The sequence below is a fragment of the Thamnophis elegans genome, chromosome Z (assembly GCF_009769535.1).
Source record: "Thamnophis elegans isolate rThaEle1 chromosome Z, rThaEle1.pri, whole genome shotgun sequence".
NCBI lineage: Eukaryota > Metazoa > Chordata > Lepidosauria > Squamata > Colubridae > Thamnophis > Thamnophis elegans.
In genome coordinates, this window is record NC_045558.1 from 133,623,842 (window position 1) to 133,650,048 (window position 26,207).

Sequence of the window (26,207 nt, forward strand, 5' to 3'; positions counted from 1 at the left end):
TGGGGAGGGAAAGAGGAGGGGGCTGAGGGAAAGAAACCCAACCCGCCTTTCTCTCGACCCGAGGCTTGCTTCCCTGATCATAGAGTAAGGAGGGGAGAAAGGCAACGTGGGGCGGAAGTGACGCGTCCCCCGCCGTCGCCTTTGGTGGGCGGCCTCCGTTCCGGTTCCGGTCTGAGCCTGGAGGAAGAAAGCAGGGGGAGGGGGAGAGTCTGGTAAGGGGTCTCCCCCCCTCTTCGTCGCGGCTCCGAACCGGCGGCCATGGAGGTGAGGGGCGAGTTTGAACCGCCTGTCTGCCACGGGGAGGGGAGAGGCTGTGGCTGCGGAGGAGGAGGAGGGCCGGGCGTGGTGGGGGTAGTGGGAGGGCGGGGGAGGGCTTGTTCCCCTCGTGCTCTTTTCAGCCCTTTCCCGACCTTCCCTTCTCCCTTTACAACTGCCAGGGTGGTCCTCAGCCCGCTTCCTCGGGCCCCATCCGGGCAGGTGGGCTTCTCGAGACGGATGGATTGGCAGGAGCCGTTGGGGAGGGAGGGAGGGGGGAAGGAAAGGGGTTTTGCTCTTCCCTTGAGCATATGTACGAACACGTGCCCGTCGAGGCCGTGTGTGCATTTATATGTTACTAGAGTTTACCGTGTCAATAGATCGTCTGTCTGTCTATCTATCTGTCATTTGTCTGTCTGTCTATCTCTCTCAGCTGTCTGTCTATCATCTGTCTGTCTGTCTATCTCATCTGTTTATATCTGTCTGTCTGCCTATCTGTCATTTGTCTGTCAGTCTCTATCATCTGTCTGTCTTTCTGTCTCTCATCTATCTCTGTCTATCTTTCTGTCATCTGTATCTATCCATCCCATCTGTCTGCCTGTATCTAGCTGTCATCTTTCTGTATCTATCCATCCATCTATCTGTCTGTCTGTATATCTATCTCTGGCATCTGTTTGTATCCGTCCGTCCATCCAACCATCCATCTGTCTGTCTGTCCGTCTATCCGAAATCTGTTGTATCTATCCATCTATACGTCTGTCTGTATATCTATCTGTCTGTATATCTATCTGTCTATCATCTGTTTGTATCCATCCGTCCATCTATCCATCTATCTGTCATCTGTTTGTATCTATACATCTATCCGTCTGTCTGTCATCTGTCTTGTCTATCTGTCAACTGTTTGACAGATCCATCCATCTCTGTACTTCTGTCATTTTCTGTAATTTGTTTATATCCATCCATCCATCCATCCATCCATCCATCCATCTCTGTATCTGTCATCTGTCTGTTTCTATCTATCTATCCATCATCCATCTATGGTATTTATCATCTATGTCAGTGATGGCAAAAAAGGGGAGCGTGTATGTGTGCACGCTCGTCGGGGCCACAACCCGGAAGAGGAGCTCCCCAGGGGGCATGCATGCGCCGAAAAATGAACTTCTGGTTCTAGCACGCCGGCTAATCTTCCAGTTACTGGCATGCATGTGTGCATGACGATCAGCTGGCTGGCTGCGCATGCTCAGACCGGAAAACGGAAGACCAGCTCTTCCAGTTTCCGGCACTGCCGCATGCACGAAGGCCAGCCAATCATCGCATGCACATGCACACCCTAAACCCGGGAGAGGAACGGGCGTGGCCGCATGTGCCAGGCGACATGGCTCCATGTTCCACTTCAGGCACGTGTGCCATAGGTTCACTATCACTGATCGTTCTGCCTATCTAGCCATCATCCATCCATCTTATCTATCTACAGTATGTGTCTGTCTGTCTCTGTCTAACTAAACTAAAACAGTGAACCCTAATATATATATTAGAAGACCTCCACTCTAATCTATCTATCTATCTATCTATCTATCTATCTATCTATCTATCTATCTATCTATCTATCTATCAATAAAAGAGTGGAGGTCTTCTAATATATTAGAGTTCACCATGTCAGACAAACTAGAATATTTGTCTGAAATGGTATAGGGCTTCCTGCCGGAGCAGGAGGTTGGACTAGAAGACCTCCAAGGTCCCTTCTGTTATTCTCTTATTGGGGTGATGTGGAAGGCAACAGTCCCCCACAGTTATGGTGGAGTGCCTTGCTGCACACCGTTGTTCATCTCTCTCATAGCCTTCACTTCCTTTCTCTAGGTATGTCGCATTTTGAAGGCTAAAATAACAAAGTACAGATAGTCCTCAACTTACGACCACCCTTGAGCTCAAAACTTGTAAGGCAATTGTTAAGTGAATTGTGCCATTTTACGAACTTTCTTGCCACATTTGTTAAGCAAATCACTGAAGTTTTTAAATTAGTAACAGTGTTGTTAAGTAAGTCTGGCTTTCCCATTGACTTTGCTTGTCAGAAGGTCACACAAGGGAATCCCATAACCCCAGGATGCTACAACCATGATAAACATAAGCCAGTTGCCAAGCATCTGGATTTCGACCCCATGACCACGGGGATGCTGCAAAGGTCATTAAGTGTGAAAAACGTCACTTTTTTTCAGCACTGATAGAACTCTGAACTAAACGAACTGTTGTAAGTCGAGGACTACCAGTATTAGTTCTGGGAGGATAATGCCATCCTTATGCTTCCTTGATGTGACCTTCATTGGGGGTAGAAAACACTAGGGCAGGAATGAGATATGATTCCTCTTAAGTGTGGAGCCAACCGGCAACAGGGAGCTGCAGCAGAGGGATTAAAGAGCCACATTCAGCTCTGGAGCCGCATGTGACTCTTTCATCCCTCTGCTGCGGCTCCCTGTTGCTAGTCGGCTTCACAGTTGATAGTACTTTTGGTTAGTCCAGATAGAGGAAAAAGGATGCCGCACTAGGAGGAGACACTATAGTGGGAGAACCAGACTTTCGGTCGGCTTCAGAATTGAACGGGGGGCTTCCGGTTATGACCTTGAGTGTTTTAAGGTTGATGACCCCTGCTCTAAGATAATAGTGGAAAAAGAACTATATTGGATCAAAGGAGCATAGATTAGAGGCATAGACATAAAGTGGCAAAAGATAATTGAGGGGGAAATAAAATAGTTTATCCTGAAAAATGTGATGGGATTAGCATGAAAAATATGTGATGTACTGTGTTTCCCAGAAAATAAGACATCTTATTTTCTTTTTACACACAAAATATGGCTTCGGCCTTATGATGAAGGGAGGGTTTATTGTTTTGGGGTTGCTGGGCGGCTGCTCTCTTGCGAGCGGGCTCCCAAAAAGCCAGGCACAGCCTCATGGGCGAATGGCTGTGTTGCGCTGTCGCAGCAGTGCAACACAACAGCCATGAAATGACCACACTCATGCACAGCCACCCAGCAAACCGCCTATCCAGCCGGGCACAGCACCATTCACTGACCCAGGGGTATCGCCGAGCCGCGTGAGCGCCTGTTCGCCGACTCCCGCGGCTTGGCACCTTGAAAATGGCACTCTGCATGGCTGGAGGGGGGGTTGCAATGAGCGGCTGTTCCACTCTCACTGACGCGCCTGCCAGCCTCACGATGCATGGCCCAGCTCTCTCCACAGAGCCAGGGCACCACCGACGCCGCCACATGGCTTTTTTTGCGGCTTCCAAAGTGAGTCTTCCAGCAGGGGCCGCTCTGGGCATACGCTCTATGGTTGTGGGCCAGCTGCCGCAGAACATACTACCATAGGGCGTACACCCAGAGCAGCCACTGCCGGAAGACTCAGTTTGGAAGCCGCAAAAAAAGCGTGGCAGCGGAGGTGCCCTGAGCCATAGGTCAGTGAATGGCGCTGTGCCCGGCTGGAAAGGGGGTTTGCTGAGTGGCTGCACATGAGTGTGGTTGCTTCATGGTTGCTGTGCTGCACTGCTGTGACAGCGCAACACAGCCATTCGCCCATGAGGCTGTGCCCGGCTCTTGGGAGCCCGCTCGCAAGAGAGCAGCCACCCGATAACCCCCCTCTTCAGTTGGGCACAGAGCCGCTCACAAACCTAGCGGTATCCCGAAAGCACTAAGCAATGCGATCACCTTTGCCTCCCCCCGGTTCCCGCGGCTTGGCACCTTTTTGGATATCGCTAGGTTGGTAAGCGGTACTCTGCCTGGCCAGAGGTGGGGGGTTGTTCAGGGGGCTTATTTGCGGGCCGGGCTTATATTTTTGCCCACCAGAAAAATGTGGCATGGCCTTATTATCAGGACATGTCGTAATTTCGGGGAAACATGATAATGATTCTCAGAATAAGAATAACATGTTCTGGAATCAAGCACAGCTTAATCATATGCTGTGGGAGTGAAGCCATCTTATACAGTATTATGGGAGGATAACCATTACGGAAAGGGATCGGATGGCTCAGTGGCTAAGACGCTGAGCTTGTCGATCAGAAGGTCGGCAGTTCAGCAGTTGGAATCCCTAGTGCCGTGTAACGGAGTGAGCTCCCCTGACTTGTCCCAGCTTCTGCCAACCTAGCAATTCGAAAGCAACGTACAAAATGCAAATAGAAAAATAGGGACCACCTTTGGTGGGAAATTAACAGCGTTCCGTGCACCTTCGGCGTTTAGTCATGCCGGCCACATGATCACAGAGACATCTTCGGACAGCGCTGGCTCTTCGGCTTTGAAACGGAGATGAGCACTGCCCCCTAGAGTCGGGAATGATTAGCACATATGTGTGAGGGGAACCTTTACCTTATTGATTCACAGAATAAGAATAAAATGTTCAGGAACCAAGCATAGCTTAATCATATGCTGGGACTCCCCTTGCTAGAGCTATTTATAAACTTTTTAGGCTACCATGGAATTAGGTTGAAATTCATGTGGAATTTTCTGACTATGGTTAAGAAGGAGCTCACCCTTTCCGTATGAAAACATCTGCGATCCTTTCTTCAGTTCTTTCCGCATTTCATAAAAACCACGATCCAATTTTCTATTCCTGCTGCAATAATGCTTCCAGGGTTATTGGGTGTTTAGATAGAACAGGGGTTGGCAACCTTAAACATTCAAAAGAGCCACAATGGTCCTAATCGGAAGCCCCCTGTTCAAAATCTGGAGCTGACTTCCCCCACCATAGTCTCCTCCTAGTGCGGCGTCCTTTTTCCTCTACCTGTTCTAACTGAAAGCCCTATCAATTGTGGAGCGACAGGGAGCAGCAGCAGAGGGCTGAAAGAGCCACATGCAGCTCCGGAGCTGCAAGTTGATAGAACATTGGATATATTGTGCTTATGCCTTTAAACTTTCCCACTTGACAAGAGAAGCTGGATGGATTTTGTTCAGAGATCTTTTTACTCCCTGAAATTAAGATGGACAGCACTCAGCTCTGTATGTGGGAAATCTCTGTGGTTTATGTTAATCCACACTTCTACAGACTCGCAACGGAATGTTTCATTACTCATTGTCCTGTAATGTGCGGTAGCCTTTTGTTCTATATTTGTCCCAGAGTCCTGATCTTGAATTTCTTATGTGTCACCTTTTTCTGAGGGGGAGGAGTTATGAGCCCCAGTGTACTTTGAACCCTTCCACATCTATGATCTTCCGTGAAGCGGGGCTAAAATGGAATGCCTTACTGCACGGAGCACAATTCATGCTATTGTGGAACAGTATTTCTCAACCTTGGGAACTTGGAGTTGTATGAACTTCACTCTCTAGTTGACGAACGGTTGCTGGAATTGGGTATGTCTAAGTTTGATGAAAAGAAGGACTAGGGGAGACATGATAGCAATGTGCAGCAGCTGCCAAAAAAGCCGACACAGTTCTGGGCTGCATAAACAGAGGGATAGAATCAAGATCACATGAAGTGTTGATAACACTTTATAATGCCTTGGTAAGGCCACACTTGGAATACTGCATTCAGTTTTGGTCGCCACGATGTAGAAAAGATATGGAGACTCTAGAAAGAGTGCAGAGAAGAGCAACATAGGTGATTAGGGGATTGGAGGCTAAAACATATGAAGAACGGTTACAGGAACTGGGTATGTCTAGTTTAATGAAAAGAAGGACTATGATCAGGCATGGGAGACATGATAGCAGGGTCCGATATCTCAGGGACTGTCACAAAGAAGAGGGAGTTAAGCAATTCTCCAAAGCACCTGAGGGCAGGACAAGAAACAATGGGTGGAAACTAATCGAGGGAAGAAACAAGGTAGAACAAAGGAGAAATTTCCTGACAGTTAAAACAATTAATCAGTGGAACAGCTTGCCTCCAGAAGTTGTGAATGCCGCAACGCTGGAAGTCTTTAAGAGGAGATTGGACAACCATTTGCCTGAAATGGTATGGAGGGTTTCCTGCCTGAACGGAGTTAGATTAGAAGACCTCCAAGGTCCCTTCCAACTCTCTTATTCGAATAATGCTATTCTAGTTGACATTCATACATCTGGAACTTGCTATGGTTGAGACCCATGGCAAAAGAACAAGGACGGGCAATTGATTTCCCCAAGGAACCACATGAGAAACTGGTCCTGTTCTTGAGGGCTGAACTAAGAGGACTGTGAAAGCGCAGAGGCATGCAGGCAGAGAAATTGAAAAGAAGAAACAAAAACACTCGCCCTCAAAGTAAAATCAATCCACAGTGGGACAGACAGGAGCAGCCAAAGGGCCGGAATGTGACTCGAGGCTGTAAAATACCCAAGCCTGCGGTAGAATACTTCTGAACGGCATAATAAATACAGGTTGGCGTTGCCCAGATAAGATAAATGGTCATTTATTTAATCACTTGAAAATTGAGCAGCTCCCTTTGATGACATGTGAAGAATTTCAGGAACAAAAACATGTCAAACCTCAAAAGGCATCTGAACATTGCTGATAGGCAAGAGGGCTCACAGTTAAACCCTTACCTGCTCTGCCTTTCCACACCCTCTCCTCTCCTTATTTTTTATTTTCCTTATCTTTCCCCCTCCCCTCCTCTTCCTTCCCTCTCTTCTCTTCATTTTCTATTTTCCTTATCTTCTCCCCTCTCCTCTCGTTCCTGTCCTCATTTTCTTTCTATTTTCCTTCTTCCCCTCCCCTCCCCTCTTCCCCTATCCTCTCTTCATTTTCTATTTTCCTTCTTCCTCTCCTATTTTCCTTCTTCCCCTCTCCTCTCCTCTCCTCCCCTCCTCATTTTCTGTTTTCCTTATCTTCCCTCTCCTCACTTTCTTTCTATTTTCTTTCTTCCCCTCCCCTCCCCACTTCCTCTCTCCTCTCCACATTTTCTATTTTCCTTCTTCCCCTTCCCTCCTCTCTCCCCTCCCCTCCTCATTTTCTGTTTTCCTTATCTTCCCTCTCCTCATTTTCTTTCTATTTTCCTTCTTCTCCTCTCCTCTTCCCCTGTCCTCTCTTTCCTCTCCTTATTTTCTATTTTCCTTATCTTCCCCTCTCCTCTTCCCCTCTCCTCTCCTCATTTTCTATTTTCCTTCTTCCCCTCTCCTCATTTTCTATTTTCTATTTTCTTTATCTTCCCCTCTCCTCTTCCCGTTCCCTCTCTCCTCTCTCTCTCCCCTCCCCTCATTTTCTATTTTTCTTATATTCCCCTCTCCTCTTCCCCTCCTCCCCTCTTCTCTCTCCTCTCCTCTCCTTTTCTATTTTCCTTATCTTCCCCACTCCTCCTCTCTCCTCTTCTCCTCTCCTCTCTTTTCCTGCAGTGGTTTTGAAACTTCCGAACTGCACGCTGAGGGGCTGCTGTGTTCAGCTCCAGGTCTTTTGAAGTAAGCAGACTCAGCAGGTTTTCTGGAAGACGGGCAGCCTGCTGAAGGAATATATGAGATGATGCGGCAGTGGCGGTTCAAAAGGGGAGGTTTCATCCCGTTGCTGCCTTTTCTGAATCCCCCCCCACCCCTCCAATATCTCTGCTGTTGGGTTTTGAAAAACTGCTCGGACTGCAGATGTTAGCAGTGAAAACACTATAGCAAGCTTCATATTCATTCATTCAATTCAGCAGCTGTTTGCTCTCCCCCCCCTCCCAATTGGCTGGTGATCCTATGCTTTGGATTCCTGGAATGGTGGCTTCGTTGATGCTTCCTGCGGAAATGAACAAGTGCTGTAAAGATGATAGACCTGTTCTCTTAAAAAGCCTGTAGAGCAGTGTTTCTCAACTTTGGCAACTTGAAGATGTCCAGACATCTTCAAGTTGCCAAGGTTGAGAAACACCGCTGTAGAGATCCTCAGTCATTCTCGGTCATCCAGGTTCTTGTCCCCAAAGGTGCTTTTTTCAGGAGGCAACTGGACTTTCTTGTTTTCTTCGGAAGACATTTCGCTTCTCATCCTAGAAGCTTCCTCTGCTCTGAATACTCCTTGCAGACAGCTGGTCATTTGCATCCTTTTTAGAGAGTCGTTGAGGCCACTTGGAGTCCCAAAGATGTTTTTTTTTCAAGAGGCAAGTGAACTTTCTGTTTTTTTTTCTTTTGAAGACGTTTTGCTTCCCATCCAAGAAATTCCTCTGGGAATTGCAGACTACGGGGTCCAGGAGTGCCACTCGGATGATTCCCGAGGACACAGATAAACCCTCAAGTGCTTCAACAACCCTCTAAAAAGCATGCAAATGACCAGCTGTCTGCAAGGAGGATCAATCATTCCCTTCCCCACCATCCTGTCTTGAGCTGAAGGAGCTTCTTAGATGAGAAGCAAAACGTCTTCAAAAGGAAATAAAATAAGTCCAGTTGCCTCCTGAAAAAAAAATTGGGGCTACCTGTCCTCTGGTTCACCGACAAATGCGTGCTCGACAAAAGTGCGACCGACAAAACCGTGGTGAGAAAACCGCGAGTTCTAAATCGCGCCAACGAATGAGCGCAGAAGTGCGCCGACAAAAGCGCGCCTTCAACAAACAAGTAATAACCGCGAGTTCTAAACCTAACCCTGAACCTAACCCTTACCTTAACTGAAATCCCTAAACCTAACCCTTACCTTAACTGAAATCCCTAAACCTAACCCTGAACCCCTAACCCTTACCTTAACTGAAATCGCCCTTTTGTGGGCGCGGTTTTGTTGGCGCGTTGTTGTGGGCACGTTTATGATGTGGTTTTCTCGCCGCGCTTTTGTCGGCGTGCTTTTGTTGTGTGTGCATTTGTTGGGTCACGCTGTCCTCTACCTCCACAAAATGTCCATGCATTATAAAGTCCTTCCTGGCCAAGTCAAACTTTCCAAGAGAAAGTCCTTCTGGACAGCATTTGTATGTGAAGCTGACCCAGCCAGACTGTGAGTAGAGAATCTGCTCTATGGTCCTTCATGACTCCTACTTTCCAAACGGTTCAAAGACAGCAACTTAAACCAAAGAGTATCATTTCCCATGAAGATTCTCCGTCATCCTCCAGACAACCTTCAGAGGTCTTTGAAGGTGGAATCATGGCAGCTGGACCAATTTGGGTCCAGTTGCCCTGATTCAGTGTCACACGGTGGCTCAGTGGCCAAGACGCGGAGCTGGTCAATTAGAAAGGTCGGCAGTTTGGCGGTTCGAATCCCTAGCGCCACATAACAGTGAGTTCCCATTACTCAGCCCAGCTTCTGCCAACCTAGCAGTTCGAAAGCACGTGAAAAATGCAAGTAGAAAAATAGGAACCACCTTTGGTGGGAAGGTAACAGTGCTCTGTGCACCTTCGGCATTTAGTCATGCTTCGGACAACGCTGGCTCTTTGGCTTTGAAACGGAGATGAGCACCGCCCCCTAGAGTTGGGAATGACTAGCACATATATGTGAGGGGAATCTTTACATGCCATGATTCAACCTTCAGACTATTTGTTTCATGTTCAATTGTCAATGCTCATGAGTGGTGTGGTGGCGTAGAGGTGGAGCTCCTGCCTCCCAATCAGGAGGCTGTGACTTCGTTTCTAGGAAGATATTTCTCTGTCTCGGCACAATGAGAATATACATGATGAACAAAGTTCTGCATTAGCAACAGGAAAGGCGTCCAGCCAATAAACACTCAGCACCTTGAGCTGCCCAGACTCCACGCCGCAAGGGATTATGGGGTCATTAAAAGTTATTTTATGCTCCTATGTCTCCTATGTCACTCCCTGGCTGTTTTCTACCTCACGTTGTCATCACATCGTTAAACCTGGTTTGTTGAATAGGTCAGAGTTGGGTAGGCTGGTCAGTCACGCTAAACCAGACTTTTAGACCAATGCCAGCCAGTTCTTGCGTTTTGCCAAAGTCAAGCGAGCCACAGGGTGGCTCAACCTAATATCCGGTGGTTGGCTTTGTCTCTCTTAGTGCGAGAGTCTCCAAATTTGGCAACGTTAAGACTTGGGGGGGGGACGGACTTCAACTCCCAGAATTCCTCAGCCCAGCACAGCTAGCTGAGAAATTCTGGGACTTGAAGTCCGCAAGTTAAAAGAGCTGAAGTGGCGCAGTGGTTAAATGCAGCACTGCAGGCTACTTCAGCTGACTGCAGTTCGGCTGTTCAAATCTCACCGGCTCAGGGTTGACTCAGCCTTCCATCCTTCCGAGGTAGGTAAAATGAGGACCTGGATTGTTGTTGGGGGCAATATGCTGACTCTAAACCGCTTAGAGAGGGCTGAAAGCCCTATGAAATGGTATATAAGTCTAACTGCTATTGCTATAAGTCTTAAACATGGTGGAAGTTAGGGATCAACATTCAGACGCTGGCCACAGGACTCTTATTTATGTCGGTTGCAGCATGTTGGGGGGGAGAAATCACGTAATCCCCTTTTGTGACTTTCTGATGAGTAACGTCAATGGGGAAGCCAAATTCACTTAACAACCGTGTTACTAACTGAATTGTGGTGGTTCGCTTAACAACTGTGGCAAGCAAGGTCATAAAACGGGGAGAGGCTCATTTAAATTTTGGGCTGTTATCTTTAGACATTTACCTAGAATTGATATTCTGGCCGCAGGGGGGCGGGGGGAGATGAATGGGTTTGAGAGAACAGCTCTACAACTGCAAAAGGCATCATAAACTTCTAGCTGTGCAAATATTGTGGTTTTATCCCGGGGCACTTCTGCTGTGTTGCTGGTTTAAGATAAAAAGGGAAGAGAAACTGATTGACGCTGTTTTCCTTTCTCTCCTAAGTTCCCCGGGGGAAATGAGAATTACCTGGCTATCACGGGAACGACCCACCCTTTCCTGTCGGGGGCTGAGGTGAGATGGCAACGGGGCTGCTTGCACGGACTGGGGGCGGGACAGTGGGGGCGCCTCTGCTGCATGATTGGGTTTGGAGTCAAAGGGACTATTTGTAATTTATGCTGCTGCAAAACGATTTGCATGCCGAACAGGGTGGATAAAAAAATCAATGGTTTTTTTTAAATCTGATTTTTTAAAAAAATTTAAATTGGATTTTTAAAAATTTAAATCAGATTTTTTAAATTTGTTATCAAATTTATTTTCATGAAATGCTTTTGGAGTAAAAAAAAATCTATCTGCAGATTACTGTGTTTCTCCGAAAATAAGACACGGTCTTATTTTCTTTTGATCCCCGAAATAAGCACTTGGCTTGATTTTCGGGGAGGTTTTATTATTTTTGAGGTGCAGGAGGTGGCGAACTCAACTCAAGGCTGCTGGAGGCGGCAAATGGTCAACTCAAGGCTGCTGCTTCATCGCAATGTTTTCGGGGAGGGCTTGTGTTACACACATGCGCTCAAAAGCCCGATTAGGCTTATTATCTGGGGAGGTCTTATATCGGGGGAACAAGGTAGTTTTCGATTTAAGATACATTAATAATTGAGTTTATTCAGCATGAAAGGGAGCTCAGTTAAATGTAGCACGAGGCTGTATATTCTGTATGTGTACATATATCTGTGTTTGTGTTTGTGTGTGTGTGTGTGTGTATATGTGTATGTATGTATGTATATATATGTATGTATGTATGTATGTATGTATGTATGTATGTATGTATGTATGTATGTAGTGTCACAACCCCTGGTATGCCCCAATTATGGGAGGAAGCTAACTGCTTCCATTCTCTGTCCATTGGCTCGTCACAAGAGACCATCCAGACAGAAAGCCCAATATTTTACTGTTGCCTTTGTTACATTTTGTGTAGTATTTGTGCTGATAAATAAATAAAGGGAGACTAGTATAGATCTATTTCAAGCTATTTAGCCCTTATCAGCTAGCCATACCCGTATGTATGTATGTATGTATGTATGTATGTATGTATGTATGTATGTATGTATGTATGTATGTAAAACCTTTTGGGGAAACTCAAGCTCGGCAAAGCTGAGATAACATCCCCTGCCTTGATGCATTCACACAATTTCACAGTAACCATGAGACAAATCATAAAAGAAAGTTCAGGAATACTCCCTTATCCCATTATTTTGCAAATCTACATAGACTACAAACTGTATGATGGTTTGAAGTGAAATGCATCTGTGCCACCAAATGTGAGGAGGAAGGGCAAGCAGTGAAAGTGAAACCTTCTCAGCAGCTTATAAATATAATATTAAAGAGCGCCTGTCATTCCAAATCCTTCATGGCAGTGCTCTTTAGCAGGCATCCAGTCACCTGTCCCTCCTCTTGTTGCGTCACAGCCGTCTCACCAGCCATCCCGTTAAAGGGGATGGGACTTCAGTCAACAGCAGGTCAGAGGAGGAGCCGCTGCAGGACAGTTGCTCTTTTAAAAACGATGACTTAAATTGAGTCGATTGAAATCAAGTCTTTTTTACGAGCAATTTCACTCGTGATTTCAATCAACTCGATTTCAATTGGCTTAATTTAAATCAAATCCACCCTGATGCCCGAAGGCTGCTGATTTAAGCTAACTTGTTTTGTAAGGCTAGACGTTCGAAGCCATCAGCTGTATTGTTTTTATGAATGTAACTTGCCCCCGGGAAGACCCTTCTGCTCGATCCCTTCCCCCAAATAGATGTGTTTTTTAAAAAAATTGAACGGTCATTTTATCAATCCGCACAAAGACACTGAATCTGATTGCTGGTTTGGCCCAGTTTATGAAGTCAAGTGCTCCTCGGAGTATTTTACCTTGTCCTTCATAATCTCATCTGCACAAGCCTATTTTTCGGAGTATAAGACACATTTTCCCCACCTTAAAAGAGGGTGTAAATTTGGGTGTGTCTTATACACTGAGTGTAGCTCCACCCACTCACCATCCCCCACCCTTTGCCCTCTGCCTCCCAGCAATTTGTTTCCTTCCAGCAAACAGCCTGTTTCAGCTTCAGCACAGCCTGATTAGCACAAACAGCTGATTGTTGATTGGATTGGTCTCCCGAAAATCAGCTGTTTCAGGCTGTAGAGATTGTCACTATTGCCTATTGCCGCCTTCACGTGTTCCATTTTCGGCCTTCGCATCCCATGTTTGACCTCTGTGCGCCCTGTTTTCGGCTTCCACGTGCCCCATTTTTCCACCCATTCCAATCTGGAAAACACGGCACGTGGAGGCCAAAAATGGAGCGTGTGGAGGCTAAAAACGGGATGTGGAGGCCGAAAATGGGATGCGCGGAGGCAGCAATAGGCAGTGGCAATCCCTGCAGCCTGAAACAGCTGATTGTTGGGAGGCCGGTCCAATCAACAATCAGCTGCTTGTGCTAATCAGGCTGTGCTGAAGCTGAAACTGAAAGGGGCTGTTTGCTGCAAGGAGGCAAATTGCTGGGAGGCAGAGACCGATTTTTTTTCTTTTCTTTTTTATTAAAAGTTTTTTTATTTTTATTTTTCAAAACAGACACAACACAAAAAATCCTCTTTATTTACATACTGTAGAAAGTGTATCAGTTGGTTACAAAAAAATTTCATGCGTTTCTTTCACAGTCACCCATGATTCATATTAATTCTAGTATTTTAAATCAAATATATTTGTACATATTACCATCATCCTACCCCCCTCCTTGTTTGACTATAATTGTTTAAACGTCCTTCATCATAAAACATACCAAAACTCAAGACATAACCACATACTGGAATCTCATTTGCTATTTCTATTATCCCAATAACACTATTCCTATGGCCTATTCTAGCTAAACATCAATAACATTTAATAACATTTTTTTCTTGTTTTCCTCCCCAAAAGCTAGGAGCGTCTTATACTCTGAAAAATACGGTATTTTCATTCAAAACTCAGAAAACCTCCCTTCCCTTTTTGACGCAGGCGCTAGGCCTAAATCTAGAAAACCACACTTTCCTGATACATGGGGAAGGAGGGTGTGTGTTGTTTTTTTTCATTGACCCAATAAAACATAAACTCACCACAGAGGTGCCTGGGTGACATTTCCATAGAGTTAAAAACTACCAAAGTTTCCCCAATAAATAAATTCCAAGCTGAAAGACCCTGGCTAGATGGAGGAGCAGATGAGAAGCCATGGCTGTGCTGAGGATAGCAATAGCATTTACACTTATATACCACTTCACAATGCTTTTACAGCCCTCTCTAAGTGGTTTACAGAGTCAGCATATTGCCCCCAACAATCTGGTTCCTCATTTAACCCACCTCGGAAGGATGGAAGGCTGAGTCAACCTTGAGCCTGATGAGATTTGAACTGCCAAATTGCAGGCAGCAGGCAGTCCGCAGAAGTAGCCTGCAGTACTGCACTCTAACCACTGCGCCACTGTGGTTCATACAATGGAGTCCCTCTCTCTCTCTCTCTCTCCCCTTGTTCAAAGCACAGTTCCTTTGTTTGCTCAGGGTCCAGGTTGCTGGTAGTACAATTTTGGTTCATTGGTTCCTTGCTTCTCCAGCTTTTGGTCTCCTCTGTTGGATTGGCTCTCTGACAGCTTTTAAGTGATGATGTTATTTAAGGATTGGTGAGTGCATATTTGGCAGCTCAGCTTGGAAATGACCCATTTCCAAGCATGGTGTTACAATGCACATTAGAACAGGACTCTTCAACCTTGGCAACTTTAAGCAAAGCTGGAATTCTGGGAGTTGAAGTTCACAAGCCTTAAAGTTTCCAAGGTTCGAGACCCCTGCGTTAGAAGATCATCCGATCCAGTTCTCCCCAAGTCCTTGCCTTGGAGATTTTTTAAGGGATTGAAATCCTTTAATTCCTTAGCATTTACTGTATTTTTCGGAGTATAAGATGCACCTTTTTCCCTCGAAAAAGAGGGTGAAAATCTGGGTGTGTCTTATACACTGAATACAGCAGTTTTGGCCTCCTGAAACCCCACCCCCTTTGCAGAAGTAGCCGTGCATAGCCTTTAGGAGGCTTCCAGGGTGTTCCTGGGGGCTGGGGAGGACTAAAATGAGCAAAAAATGCGCTGTTTTTTTGCTCATTTTTGCCCCTCCAGCCCCCAGGAGCATTCTATAAGCCTCCTAAAGGTTATGCATGTCCTTTTTTGACAAAAAACATGCCTGTTTTCATGAAAAATGGGTCGTTTCTTGCTCATTTTGGAGGCCCCCCCCCAGGAGCACTCTATAAGCCTCTTAAAGGCTATGCATGCTGTTTTTTTGACACAAAATGGGCCAGTTTTTGTGAAAAACGGATAGTTTTTGGGAGGTCTGCAGAGTGCAAAACTTTTTTTTTTTAATTTGCCTCTTCATAATCTTGGTGCTTCTTACACTCTGGTGCGTCTTACATTCCGAAAAATACGGTAGTCAGAATCTGAGGATGCTTCTTGGATAAGAAGCGAAAAACCAAAACCAAAATGCCTTTTGAAAAAAAGCACCTTTGGATCCCCCTCTCCCCAGATCAGAGGATCAGAATTTGGTCACTTGGTAATCCACATGTGATTTATAACGTGGTGTAGCATCCTGGGATCCCCTAATCGTCCTTTGAGATGTTCCCAGCTGGCTTTGGACAAGCAACAGCAATTGGGGGGAGGGGGGAGATGCTGGATTTGCTTAACGTCCACATGATTAATTTAACAGCCACAATGGTTCACTTACCAACCTTGGCAAAAAATTTTTTTTTGCAAAATCTCACTTCGTCGCCTTGCTTAGCCACAGAAATTCTGGACCTGCTTTTCATAAGTCGAAGAGCATGTGCCATTCAGCTCCCAGCTATGCTTCAACCAGCATTTCAGACGAGTTGCACAACAAAGGGGATTTCTCTTCAACAGACGCCTCAACCCTCCTGCAGGACAACAATAGTACATCATAATCTTTAGAGATTCTCCGTCATCCAGGTCATGGTTATCCCAAAGGTGGTATTCTGACCCAGGCTTCCCAAGAGCATGAAGCAAACTCCTAGTCCCGACAAACCCCCCTTTTATTAATTGACTGTGAATTCTTCTCATTCACATCCAGCAAAGTCTTTCAAGGGAGGATTTACAGTCACAGACCTTATCTGGCTTGGAGAGCTGCTAGGCCGATATCTGCAAAACTTGGCAAGGAGTCTCGGAGAGTCACGAACCAATTAAGTGAAGTAATTGTCTCCTGCAAACTCCACTTCCCTTTCGCTCCTCTTTTATTTCCTCTGGGAGGGGCCATTCATCGTCCACCTGTGGTCTTACTCCCAAGTCGACCCCTGTTCTTTAGCTGTTCCCTTCGTCTGGCACCTCTGCCCGTGCGCACACTGGGAACAGGCTCCAGCTGTTTCTCTGCCTCACTGATGTCTGACTCCGAAGGCAGCTGATAACTGGCATAAGGCTCTGGCCCCTTCTCTGCCTCTGACACAGAGCTCTCATCAAAGCCTTCCCCAGACTCCAGGCCTGGCCCATCTTCCTCCCCAACCTCCTCACTGTCCGAATCTGCTCGGCTGGCCACTGGCAGGCCACAACAGGTGCTTTTTCAGGAGGCAACTGGACTTTCTTGTTTTTTGTCTTTTGAAGATGTTTTACTTCTCAGCCAAGAAGCTTCTTCAGCTCTGACAGGATAGTGGGGGAAGTGGAAAGGTTTATATTCCTTGTAGACAGCTGGTTATTTGCATCCTTTCTAGACGGTCGTTGAAGCACTTGGAGGTTTGTCTGTGTCCCGGACTTGGATGACTGAGAATCTCTATAGACTTTTAGCTATACAATTTGTGATGAACACCCTTAGAATGGTGTGGGAGTATGAACAGGTTTCCAGAGGAAAAAAACTGTGGACTACAGGAACCAGTAGCACTCCTCAGGTTTTTCTAGCTAGCGAATGACTCTGGGTAGATGGATAAGAATAGAATGACTGTTTTTATCAATAGTCGGGTTGTAAGTGAGTCAACAGAAACATTTTGAAAGAATGTTGAATTGTTCTAAAGAATGTTGGAACCCTGGAGAAATTTATATCTTGATGGACTTTATATGATATTTGCTCAAATGTTAGCATTTTACCTATTTTACTAATATTTGTTGTTAGTCGTGAAGTCGTGTCCATTGTGACCCCATGGACAATGTTCCTCCAGGCCTTCTTGTCCTCTACTACAGTGTTTCTCAACCTTGGTCACTTGAAGATGTCTGGACTTCAACTCCCAGAATTCCCCAGCAAGCATTCGCTGGCTGGGGAATTCTGGGAGTTGAAGTCCAGACATCTTCAAGTGGCCAAGGTTGAGAAACACTGCTCTACTATATTCTGGAGTCCCATTTACCATATTTTTTGGAGTATAAGCCGCACCAAGGTTTTGAAGAGGCAAATTAAAACCAAAATGGCCTGCTTTTTGTCCAAAAAAAAAAAAAAAAAATGGGGGGAGGCATGCATAGCTTTTAGGAGGCTTATAGAGTGCTCCTGCGGGCTGGGAGAGGGCAAAATTGAGCAAAAAATGGTCCATTTTTCGCTCATTTCTGCCCTCCCCCAGCCCCCAGGAGCACTCTGCAAGGCTCCTAAAGGCTCTGCAGTGCCATTTTTGTGAAAGGGCGGGGTTTCGGGAGGCAAAAAATGAGTATTCAATGTATAAGACGCACCCAGATTTTCAGCCTCTTTTTTGAGAGAATACTCTGAAAAATACGGTAAGCTCACGCCTACTGTTTTAATGACTCCATCCAGCCATCTAATTCTCTGTCTCCTTCTTCTTTTGCCCTCAGTCTTTCCCAGTATTAAGCTCTTCAGCAGTGAGTCCTTCCTTCTCATTAGTTGGCCAAAGTATTTGAGTCTCATCTTCAGGATCCAGCCTCCTAAAGAGCAGGGTTGATCTCCTCTAGGAGTGACCGATTTCATCACCCTGCAGTCCAAGGGACTTGCAGGAGTCTTCTCCAGCACCAGGGCTCAAAGGTCTCAATTCTTTGGCGCTCAGCCTTTCTTATGGTCCAACTTTCACAGCCAAATATTGCATCTGGGAAAACCATAGTCTTGATTATACGCACTGTCGTAAAACAAGACGAATAAAACAGAAAATGCAAGCATGCAGGCAAGATTCTGCTGTGAATCAAGAGTTCATTTCACGAGCAATTTAGAACATGAAAAGCCAACGTTATACATCAATACTGCAGTAAGACAATACTTAAAGCAGCAACTTATTGCAATAAGATAATAGCTAGGTCCAGCAAGCAGCAGCTACCATCAATGGTCCCGATATGAAATTTAACCTTCACTTTTATACCTTCATTTAACATGTCTCCTGTTCCCCTGAAATATTACCAGCGTAACTTCCTCACTTCACAGTGCCATCCTGTAGTTGGCACATTTCAATGCGCTCATCTGAAATCTGCTACCATCTGCAACTTTCAGTTCCTTATTTCTTTTTTTTATTAAAGAGTTTTAATAGATTTTACACATATTTCCCCTTCCCTCCCTCCACCCCAACCCCGCACTCCCTCCAACCCTCCCCCCCAACCTCCCAGAGCAAAATACAGGGTATAAACATTTAACAATCATACACTAACATAAACTAACTAACTTTAGCATCGTACCTTCACTTATACTTTAACTCCCCCTTTATTAAGCTAACTTTTTAGGTAAATTGTAACATTCCTTGTTCATTCATTCATAAGCTAACTGAAATTTCTTAGTCCAATATTTCTTTGGAATATAATCAGTCCATCTTCTCCATTCCAACATGTATTTCTCATCTGAATGGTCCTTCAGGTATGCTGATATTTTGGGCATCTCTGCTAAGTTTATTACTTTTAATGTCCATTCTTGAATAGTAGGCAATTCTTCCCTCTTCCAGTACTGCGCCACCAACAATGTTGCTGCTGTTGTTAAGTTCAAAATCAAATTAGTCTCTATAACTGTACAGTCTGTAATTATACCTAACAAAAATAACTGAGGAGCGAACTTTATCCTCTTTTTAAGAATATTTTGAATAATCCACCATATTTTTACCCAAAATGCTTTGACTTTTTTACAAGTCAACCATATATGATAATACATAGCGTCAGCACAATCACATCTCCAGCGTTTAGATTGTAAATTCGGGTACATACAAACTAACTTTTTGGGATCTAATAAGTTCCTTATTTCTTAATGCTCCAGACGTTTCATTTGTATTTGTATTTGTATTTCCCTTTATTTGTATGCCGCCCTTTTCCCTGGGGGGACTCAGGGTGGCTCACAGTTCAAAAGGGGGGGGGGGAAGACAGACAATATTCCAACATAGAAACAATACAATATATTAAAAAAAGAGAGCACAACAGTCACACAATTCGGGTGGGGTTAGAATCTTAACCCCAGGCCAGCCGGGACAGCCAGATCTTTAAAGCGGCGCGGAAGGACTGGAGGGTGGTGAGGGTCCGAATCTCCACGGGGAGTTCGTTCCAGAGGGTCGGAGCAGCCACCGAGAAGGCTCTCCTCCGGGTAGTTGCCAGTCTGCACTGGCTGGAAGATGGAATTCGGAGGAGGCCTAATCGATGCGATCGTATCGGTCTGATGGAGGTAATTGGCAGTAGGCCAATATTGAATGTTTTCATATTGAAAACATCTCCAAAACTGATTATATTTCAATTACAAGTCACAATACGGATTACAAATATTTTGTTAGTTTGCGAGTTTTAAAGCAAGCACTGTAATATAATGTCTTATAAGGTATCTCAATAGGAACATAGGCCAGGTATGGAATTGAAGAGTACAGGTGTAGGAAGAGATCTAGGGTTATTTACCCATAACACTTTTGTTGGCAGGGTGATGTCTCTGCTTTTTAGTATGCGGTCTAGATTTGCCATAGCTTTCGTCCCCAGGAGCAAGCGTCTTTTAGTTTCTTGGCTCCAGTCCCCATCTGCAGTGATCTTGGAGCCCAGGAAAATGAAATCTGTCACTACCTCCATTTCCTCCCCTCTATTTTCCAGGAATTGAGAAGGCCAGATGCCATGATCTTAGTTTTTTTAATGTTGAGTTTCAAGCCAACTGTTGCACTCTCCTTCTTCACCCGCATCGAGGCTAAAATATAGCACATGGCTAATAAGTAAAGAGAGTAGAGGTTGGTGAAAACATGGAATATCAATTCTAGCTAAATGGCTAAAGATAACAGGTGGTCCTTGATTTACGACTACAATTGAACCCAAAATTTAAATGAGCCTGTCCCAGTTTTATGACCTTGCTTTCCATGGTTGTTAAGCGAACCATCGCAGTTCAGTTAGTAACATGGTCATTAAGTGAACCTGGCTTCCCCATTGATGTTGCTTGTCAGAAAGTCGCAAAAGGGAATCACGTGATCTCCCCCCCCCCGGGATGCTGCAACCGTCATAAATAAGAGTCCTGTGGCCAGCGTCTGAATGTTGATCCCGTAACTATGGGGAACGCGGCAATGAAAGGCAGTACTAAGTCACTTTCCTCCAGCGCCATCGTAACTTGGAACGGTCGCTAAATGATGCAGACCCAAGGAACCATCCCGATCTGTAGGAGGGCCCCAGTGCAGAGGTGGGTTCCTACCAGTTCGCACCTATTCGGTAGAACCAGTTCGTCAAATCTACCGAACCGGTTAGAAGAGGTTCCACCAGTGGACCTGGAAAGCAGGCCACACCTACAGAAGAGGTTCCAAAAAATTTTGAAACCCACCACTGCCACAGAGAGAGAGAGAGACAGATAGACAGACAGACAGACAGACAGAGTGACAGAGAGAGAGAGAAAGAGAAAGAAAGGAAGAAATAAATAAAGTAAAAAGAAAGAAAAAGAGTGAGAGAGAGATGAAAGAAAAAAAGAAAAAAGGGACAGAGAGACAAAAGGAAGGGGAGAGAGAGAGAGAGAGAGAAAGAGAGAACACATGGCCGGCAAGCCACTCCCACCAGGTCACATTGCCGGCAAGCCACTCCCACAAAGGAGGCCACCTCCACAGAGTAGGTTCCAAATTTTTTGAAACCCGCTACTGGCCCAGTGCCATGGGCTGTCAAAACGATCGGCGCACAAGTCCAATGGGGGAGATGGATTCCGGTAGGAGCATGTCAGATTTGTGTAAGAAAAGTGGCGGTTGCCCGTTGAGCCCGAGCCAATCCCGAAATGAAGGCATCGCGACCGCAAACAGGAACCAATCTGGAGAAGAGGGAAGCCTTGACGGGCATATGCAAGCACCAATGAACAAGCATGGTTTTACGAAATGCCAAGACAGCAGCCTGGACTCTTTTTAAGAGGAAATAGAACTTTTTTTTTCTCCTTTCCTGTGTGAGAACCAGAAGTCATTTTAACGCTGCACTCAAGTCCATCTTCTCACCGCAGCGCCTTATTACTTCTGCTTCTCCGGGATTTTAAATAGACCACCTAACTTGAACTCAAGTCTGGTAAATTTGCTTATATGCTATTCTCTCAGGGCTTTTTAAAAAAAAATCTATTTTAATTTTTTCCCTTGAATTTAATTCATTATGACGTCGGTGTAAAGTTATTTACTCGAAGCCCGGGTAAAGTAGATTTAATTCAGTTTGGTTTCCTTATCTTTGTTTACCACAATGACTTAAAAAGGAAGTGAGCTGGCTGGGAGGTTTCTTGCAGATGCTGCTTTATAAATAGGGCTAGAAAAGTTTAAACGGTCCTTGATAAAAAGACGAACTGAACTCAACTCACACCAGAAACTTGGAATATGATGTGACCTGCCGAGATGTTTGAATTGGCTTGTTGATTTTGACTTTATAAACTCTCTTCTTAGTGGCAAATTACAGGCAGACATTTATTTATCTATTTATTTATTTCGTTTGTCAAACATGTACAAGATAACAGGTATAAGTATAAACATGGGCACGAACAAAGGAAATGAGTACAAATAAATGGGGGCAGAAGGACAGGGACAATGGGCACGCTGGTGCACTTATGCATGCCCCCTTTACGGATCTCTTAGGAATGGGGTGAGGTCCACAGTAGACAGTTCAAGGTTGAAGTTTAAGGTTGAAGATTTGGCGGGTATTGTAAAGAAACCAAATAAATATAGAATAGAATAACAGTTGGAAGGGACCTTGGAGGTCTTCTAGTCCAACCCCCTGCCTAGGCAGGAAACCCTACACCACTTCAGACAAAATTTTATTCAACATCTTAAAGACTTCCACTGTTGGAACATTCACAACTTCTGGAGGCAAGTTGTTCTACTGGTTAATTGTTCTAACTGTCAGGAAATTTTGCCTTAGTTGTAGGCTGCTTCTCTCCTTGATTAGTTTCCATCCGTTGCTTCTTGTTCTACGCTCAAGTGCTTTGGAGAATAGGTTGACTCCCTCTTCTTTGTGGCAACCCCTGAGATATTGGAAGAATGCTATCGTGTCTCCCCTAGTCCTTCTTTTCATTAAACTAGACATACCCAGTTCCTGCAACCATTCTTCATATGTTTTAGCTTCCAGTCCCTATAATTTATATAATTTATTTGGTTTCTTTATAATAGCATCCAGCCCTTTACTTTGGGGAACCTTCTCTGGGTCTTAATAGCCAGGGGAAACCTGCTTCTTCCAATTGAAGGAGAGGTCAAAAGACCCCCTAAAAATTTAGCATCTTGTTAAGGAATTCTTATTTTAGCTTTGCAGGTATTTCACAATCCGTTGCTATAACATAAGGGGTAATGAAAACAGCTTGCTCAGCAAAACCTTCAGGAATGCTTGCTCTGATTAAATGTAACCATGGTATAAAGTAATTACATAGAACAGAATCAGAGAGTTGGAAGGTACTTTGGAGGTCCTCTAGTCCAACCCCCTGCTCAGGCAGGAAGCCCTAAAGCAGTTCAGACAAATGGTTGCCCAAATGCTTCTTAAAAACCTCCAGAAATGGGGCACCCACAACTTCTAAAGTAGAACTGTTCCACTGATTAATTATTCTCAACGTCAGGATATTTCTCCTTAATTTTAGGTTGCTTCTCTCCTTGATTAGTTTCCACCCATTACTTCTCATCCGCCCTCTTTTGGAAGACTGCTATCATGTCACCCCCCTAGTCCTTCTCTTCTTTACATTAGACATAATAGTTCATTAAACTAGACACCTCTTTAAACTAGACATACTACAAATAAGACTCCTGACAAAGCACCTTTGAGACTGGTTTAAGATGTGACCTTTACACAGCCCTAGTGGGAGCGATTCCCCTAGTCCTCCTCCTGCGTAAAGTCTATTGTAATCTCCATTTCATTGTGTGTTTTCATTGGGCATTGCATCCCGGCCAGGTCCAGCTTCTTGGGCTAACATAATAAAAAAATGAAAATAATAATACAGATAGTCCACGACTTACGACCATTCATTTAAACGTCTGCTCGAAGTGGCTTACGGCTGTCACAGTGTTCCTTGTGACGTAATCAAAATTGGGCTGCTTGGCAACAGGCCCATATTTACGACTGATCGATTGGGCTGCCATTTGGTCAGAAATGGTGTAGGCTCTCCTGCTTAAGGGGAGGGTTGGACTAGATGACCTAGAAAGTCCCTTCCAACTCTGTTCATCTGTCAATCTGACCTTCCCAAGGTGCTATTGACAATGGGGCAGGGAGTCAAATTCGTTTAATGATTGTGCGATTTGCTTAGTGACGGCACCAAAACACGTCATAAAATCGGGCGTGATTCCCTTATATATATGTATATCTAAAAAGCATTGCTTCATGACTGAAATTCAGATTCAGATTTAGTTTATTTGTATGCCGCCCTTCTCCGGGAGGGACTCAGGGCGGCGAACAACTCAAAGGGGGAAAAGGGAACATAGAACACAATACACATCATTAAAATAAACAAGAATCATACAGTCATACAGGTCGAGAGGGGAGGGGAACTCATCAACCCCAGGCCTGCCGGCACAGCCAGGTTTTGACGGCTTTCCGGAAGGCCTGGAGAAAGGTGAGGGTCCGAATCTCTGCGGGGAGTTCATTCCAAAGGGCCGGAGCTGCCACAGAGAAGGCCCTCCCCCGGGTAGTAGCCAGGTGGCATTGGCTGGTGGACGGAACCCGGAGGAGGCAGACCCTGTGTGATCTAACGGGTCTTTGGGAGGTAATTGGCAGTAGGCGGTCTCTCAAGTACCCAGGTCCAATACCATGAAGGGCTTTATAAGTTACGACTAGCGCCTTGAAGCGTATCCGGAGACTGATCGGTAGCCAGTGCAGCTCACGGAGGATAGGTGTAACGTGGGTGTACCAAGGTGCACCCACGATCGCTCGCGCGGCTGCATTCTGGACGAGTCGAAGTCTCCGAATACTCTTCAAGGGCTGCCCCATGTAGAGCACATTGCAGAAATTCCAATCCAAATTGCGGTTTGTAGTTTGAGGACTATGTGTGAGAAAAATAAAGTAAGACCTGGTGCTCTTTGATAAAGGCTTATATGCACTATATTGCCACAATGACAATGAGGCAGAATCCCAAAAGTCAGGTGCTTGCGGGATTAGGGTATATAATGTAACATTGGTCAGTGGGTCGGGGCCAATGGGCTTCAAGCTGTCCCTTTTGATTGGTTGTCTGATTGTCACGCTGGATTGCCTGTTCAATTTCTAGTAAGTGCAATAATTAGTAATCCAGTTTTTCCCCTGACATGTGTAATGATATTAAACAATGTGAACACAGCTTGACTTTTTTTTTAATGTTCATTTAGAAAGAATCAGCTCCTTTTTTCCTCAAGATTTTGCGGGGATACTTGCTCACCGCAATAGGCATGTCTGAACTAGATTTGCAACCTATCCTGGCTTGAATTAAACTTTCTTCCTTCTCTCTTTTTCTTTCTCTCCTTTTTTGCCTTGCACAGACTTTCCACACGCCAAGTCTGGGGGACGAAGAGTTTGAGATTCCACCCATCGCCCTGGACGCCGACCCTTCCTTGGCTGTTTCTGATGTGGTCGGGCACTTTGAGGACCTGGGTGACCCCGTGACTGCCCCCGATGCCACCTTCTCGGCCCAATATGGGGTTCAGGCCCTTGACATACCTGTGGGCATTAGCCATAGCCTTATGGGGCAAGGGAGCGGGCTGCTGAGTGGTGGCCTAGCCATGGTAAGCCAAACATCATAAGAACGTGGTTTGGAGGTGGAACAGGCAGAAGGGGAAATATGGTTTTCTGTTGCTGGTTTGATCGCAGTTTATTCATTTAGGAAAGCTATTCTGAGTGCTGATTGACACAGTCTTCCAGCAGCATCATAGGTTTAATTAACATAAAACCAATGAATAAAATTGGGAGTTAAATAGGAACATTTAGAGTTAAAAGGAGCTGTGATGGAACAGCGGTTAAAATGCAGTATTTCAGGCTGACTCTGCCAATTGCCACCAGTTCAATGCTGGGCGGCTCAAGGTTGAATCAGCTTTCCATCCTGCCATGGTTGGTAAAATGAGGACCCAGGTTGTTGGGATAATAGGCTGACTCTGTAAGCCTCGTAGAGAGGGCCGTAAAGCACTGTGAAGTGGTATATAAGTACTATTGCTAAAAAGGGTTACATTAAGAGTTAAAAAGGGAATTTTTCAATCCTTTCTCAATGAAAAATCAGCCCTCCAGTTTGGCAGGGAGGACATTCAGAAAAATTTGGTAGTTGTGAAGGCACATTTTTGGGGAGCTATGTTATGGCCTTTGACACAGGCAGGAATTGGACCTTAATGCATCCCAGTAAGTGGCTGGAGAAAGAGGCTGGCAAACAGAAATCCTGTATTTATGAAAAATTATATTTTCCGCTCAATTCACTCTCAGCAGACTCTGGGTGGGATTACAAAGATAAAAGCCCAATATGCAAACAATGGAAAACCGTATAAAACTCATCCCCTTGGCAACAGAAATCAAACAAGCCATTTGATAGCCTCCATCTCACTCTGGGGTCCCCAGGCCTATTGACAGAATCAGGTCTTCTCAGCCTGGAGAAAGAGTATCGAATGGGGTTCAATTTTACCTCTGCAGGGATAATATTCCACAGGGAGGGAGCCACCATGGAAAAAGCTCTTCTGCTTGGTTCTGTTAGATCAGCAATTACAGCTTGGCAGCCTGCTGGGGTGTGGTGGCAGGTGTGTGAGTGGCAAGTGCATCTGTGCGCAAACAGCTCAATTTGTGTGAGCAGTGCATGCGCCCTCCCTTCGTACGAGTGGAGGCCTTTGCCCTTGTGCGAAGCTCCATTTGTGTAAAAGCGCCGTCTGCTCGCACAAGGGAAGCTTCATGCATGCGCTCACCAACTTTTTCTGAAGCCCAGGTTTGAACAAGCCACAGCCCGGTTCTGTTTACTGTTTGACGT

The 26,207-nt window shown here is 45.2% G+C and overlaps 1 protein-coding gene across 2 annotated transcripts in view; it reads left to right on the forward strand.

Annotated features, from left to right (window-relative positions):
• The first annotated feature begins 131 nt into the window (after positions 1–131).
• Positions 132–26,207, forward strand: part of TOX4 (TOX high mobility group box family member 4) — a 38,497-nt gene continuing 12,421 nt past the window's right edge. Inside the window, exons 1-3 of one of the 2 annotated variants that reach the window (XM_032237585.1) lie at positions 132–264; positions 10,913–10,981; positions 24,748–24,990. In XM_032237585.1, the coding sequence (XP_032093476.1) occupies positions 259–264; positions 10,913–10,981; positions 24,748–24,990 (318 nt within the window). In that variant the 5' untranslated portion in view covers positions 132–258. Of the gene's footprint in view, positions 265–5,464; positions 5,586–10,912; positions 10,982–24,747; positions 24,991–26,207 lie in introns of those variants that run through there. The other variant, XM_032237586.1, reaches the window with a different exon arrangement.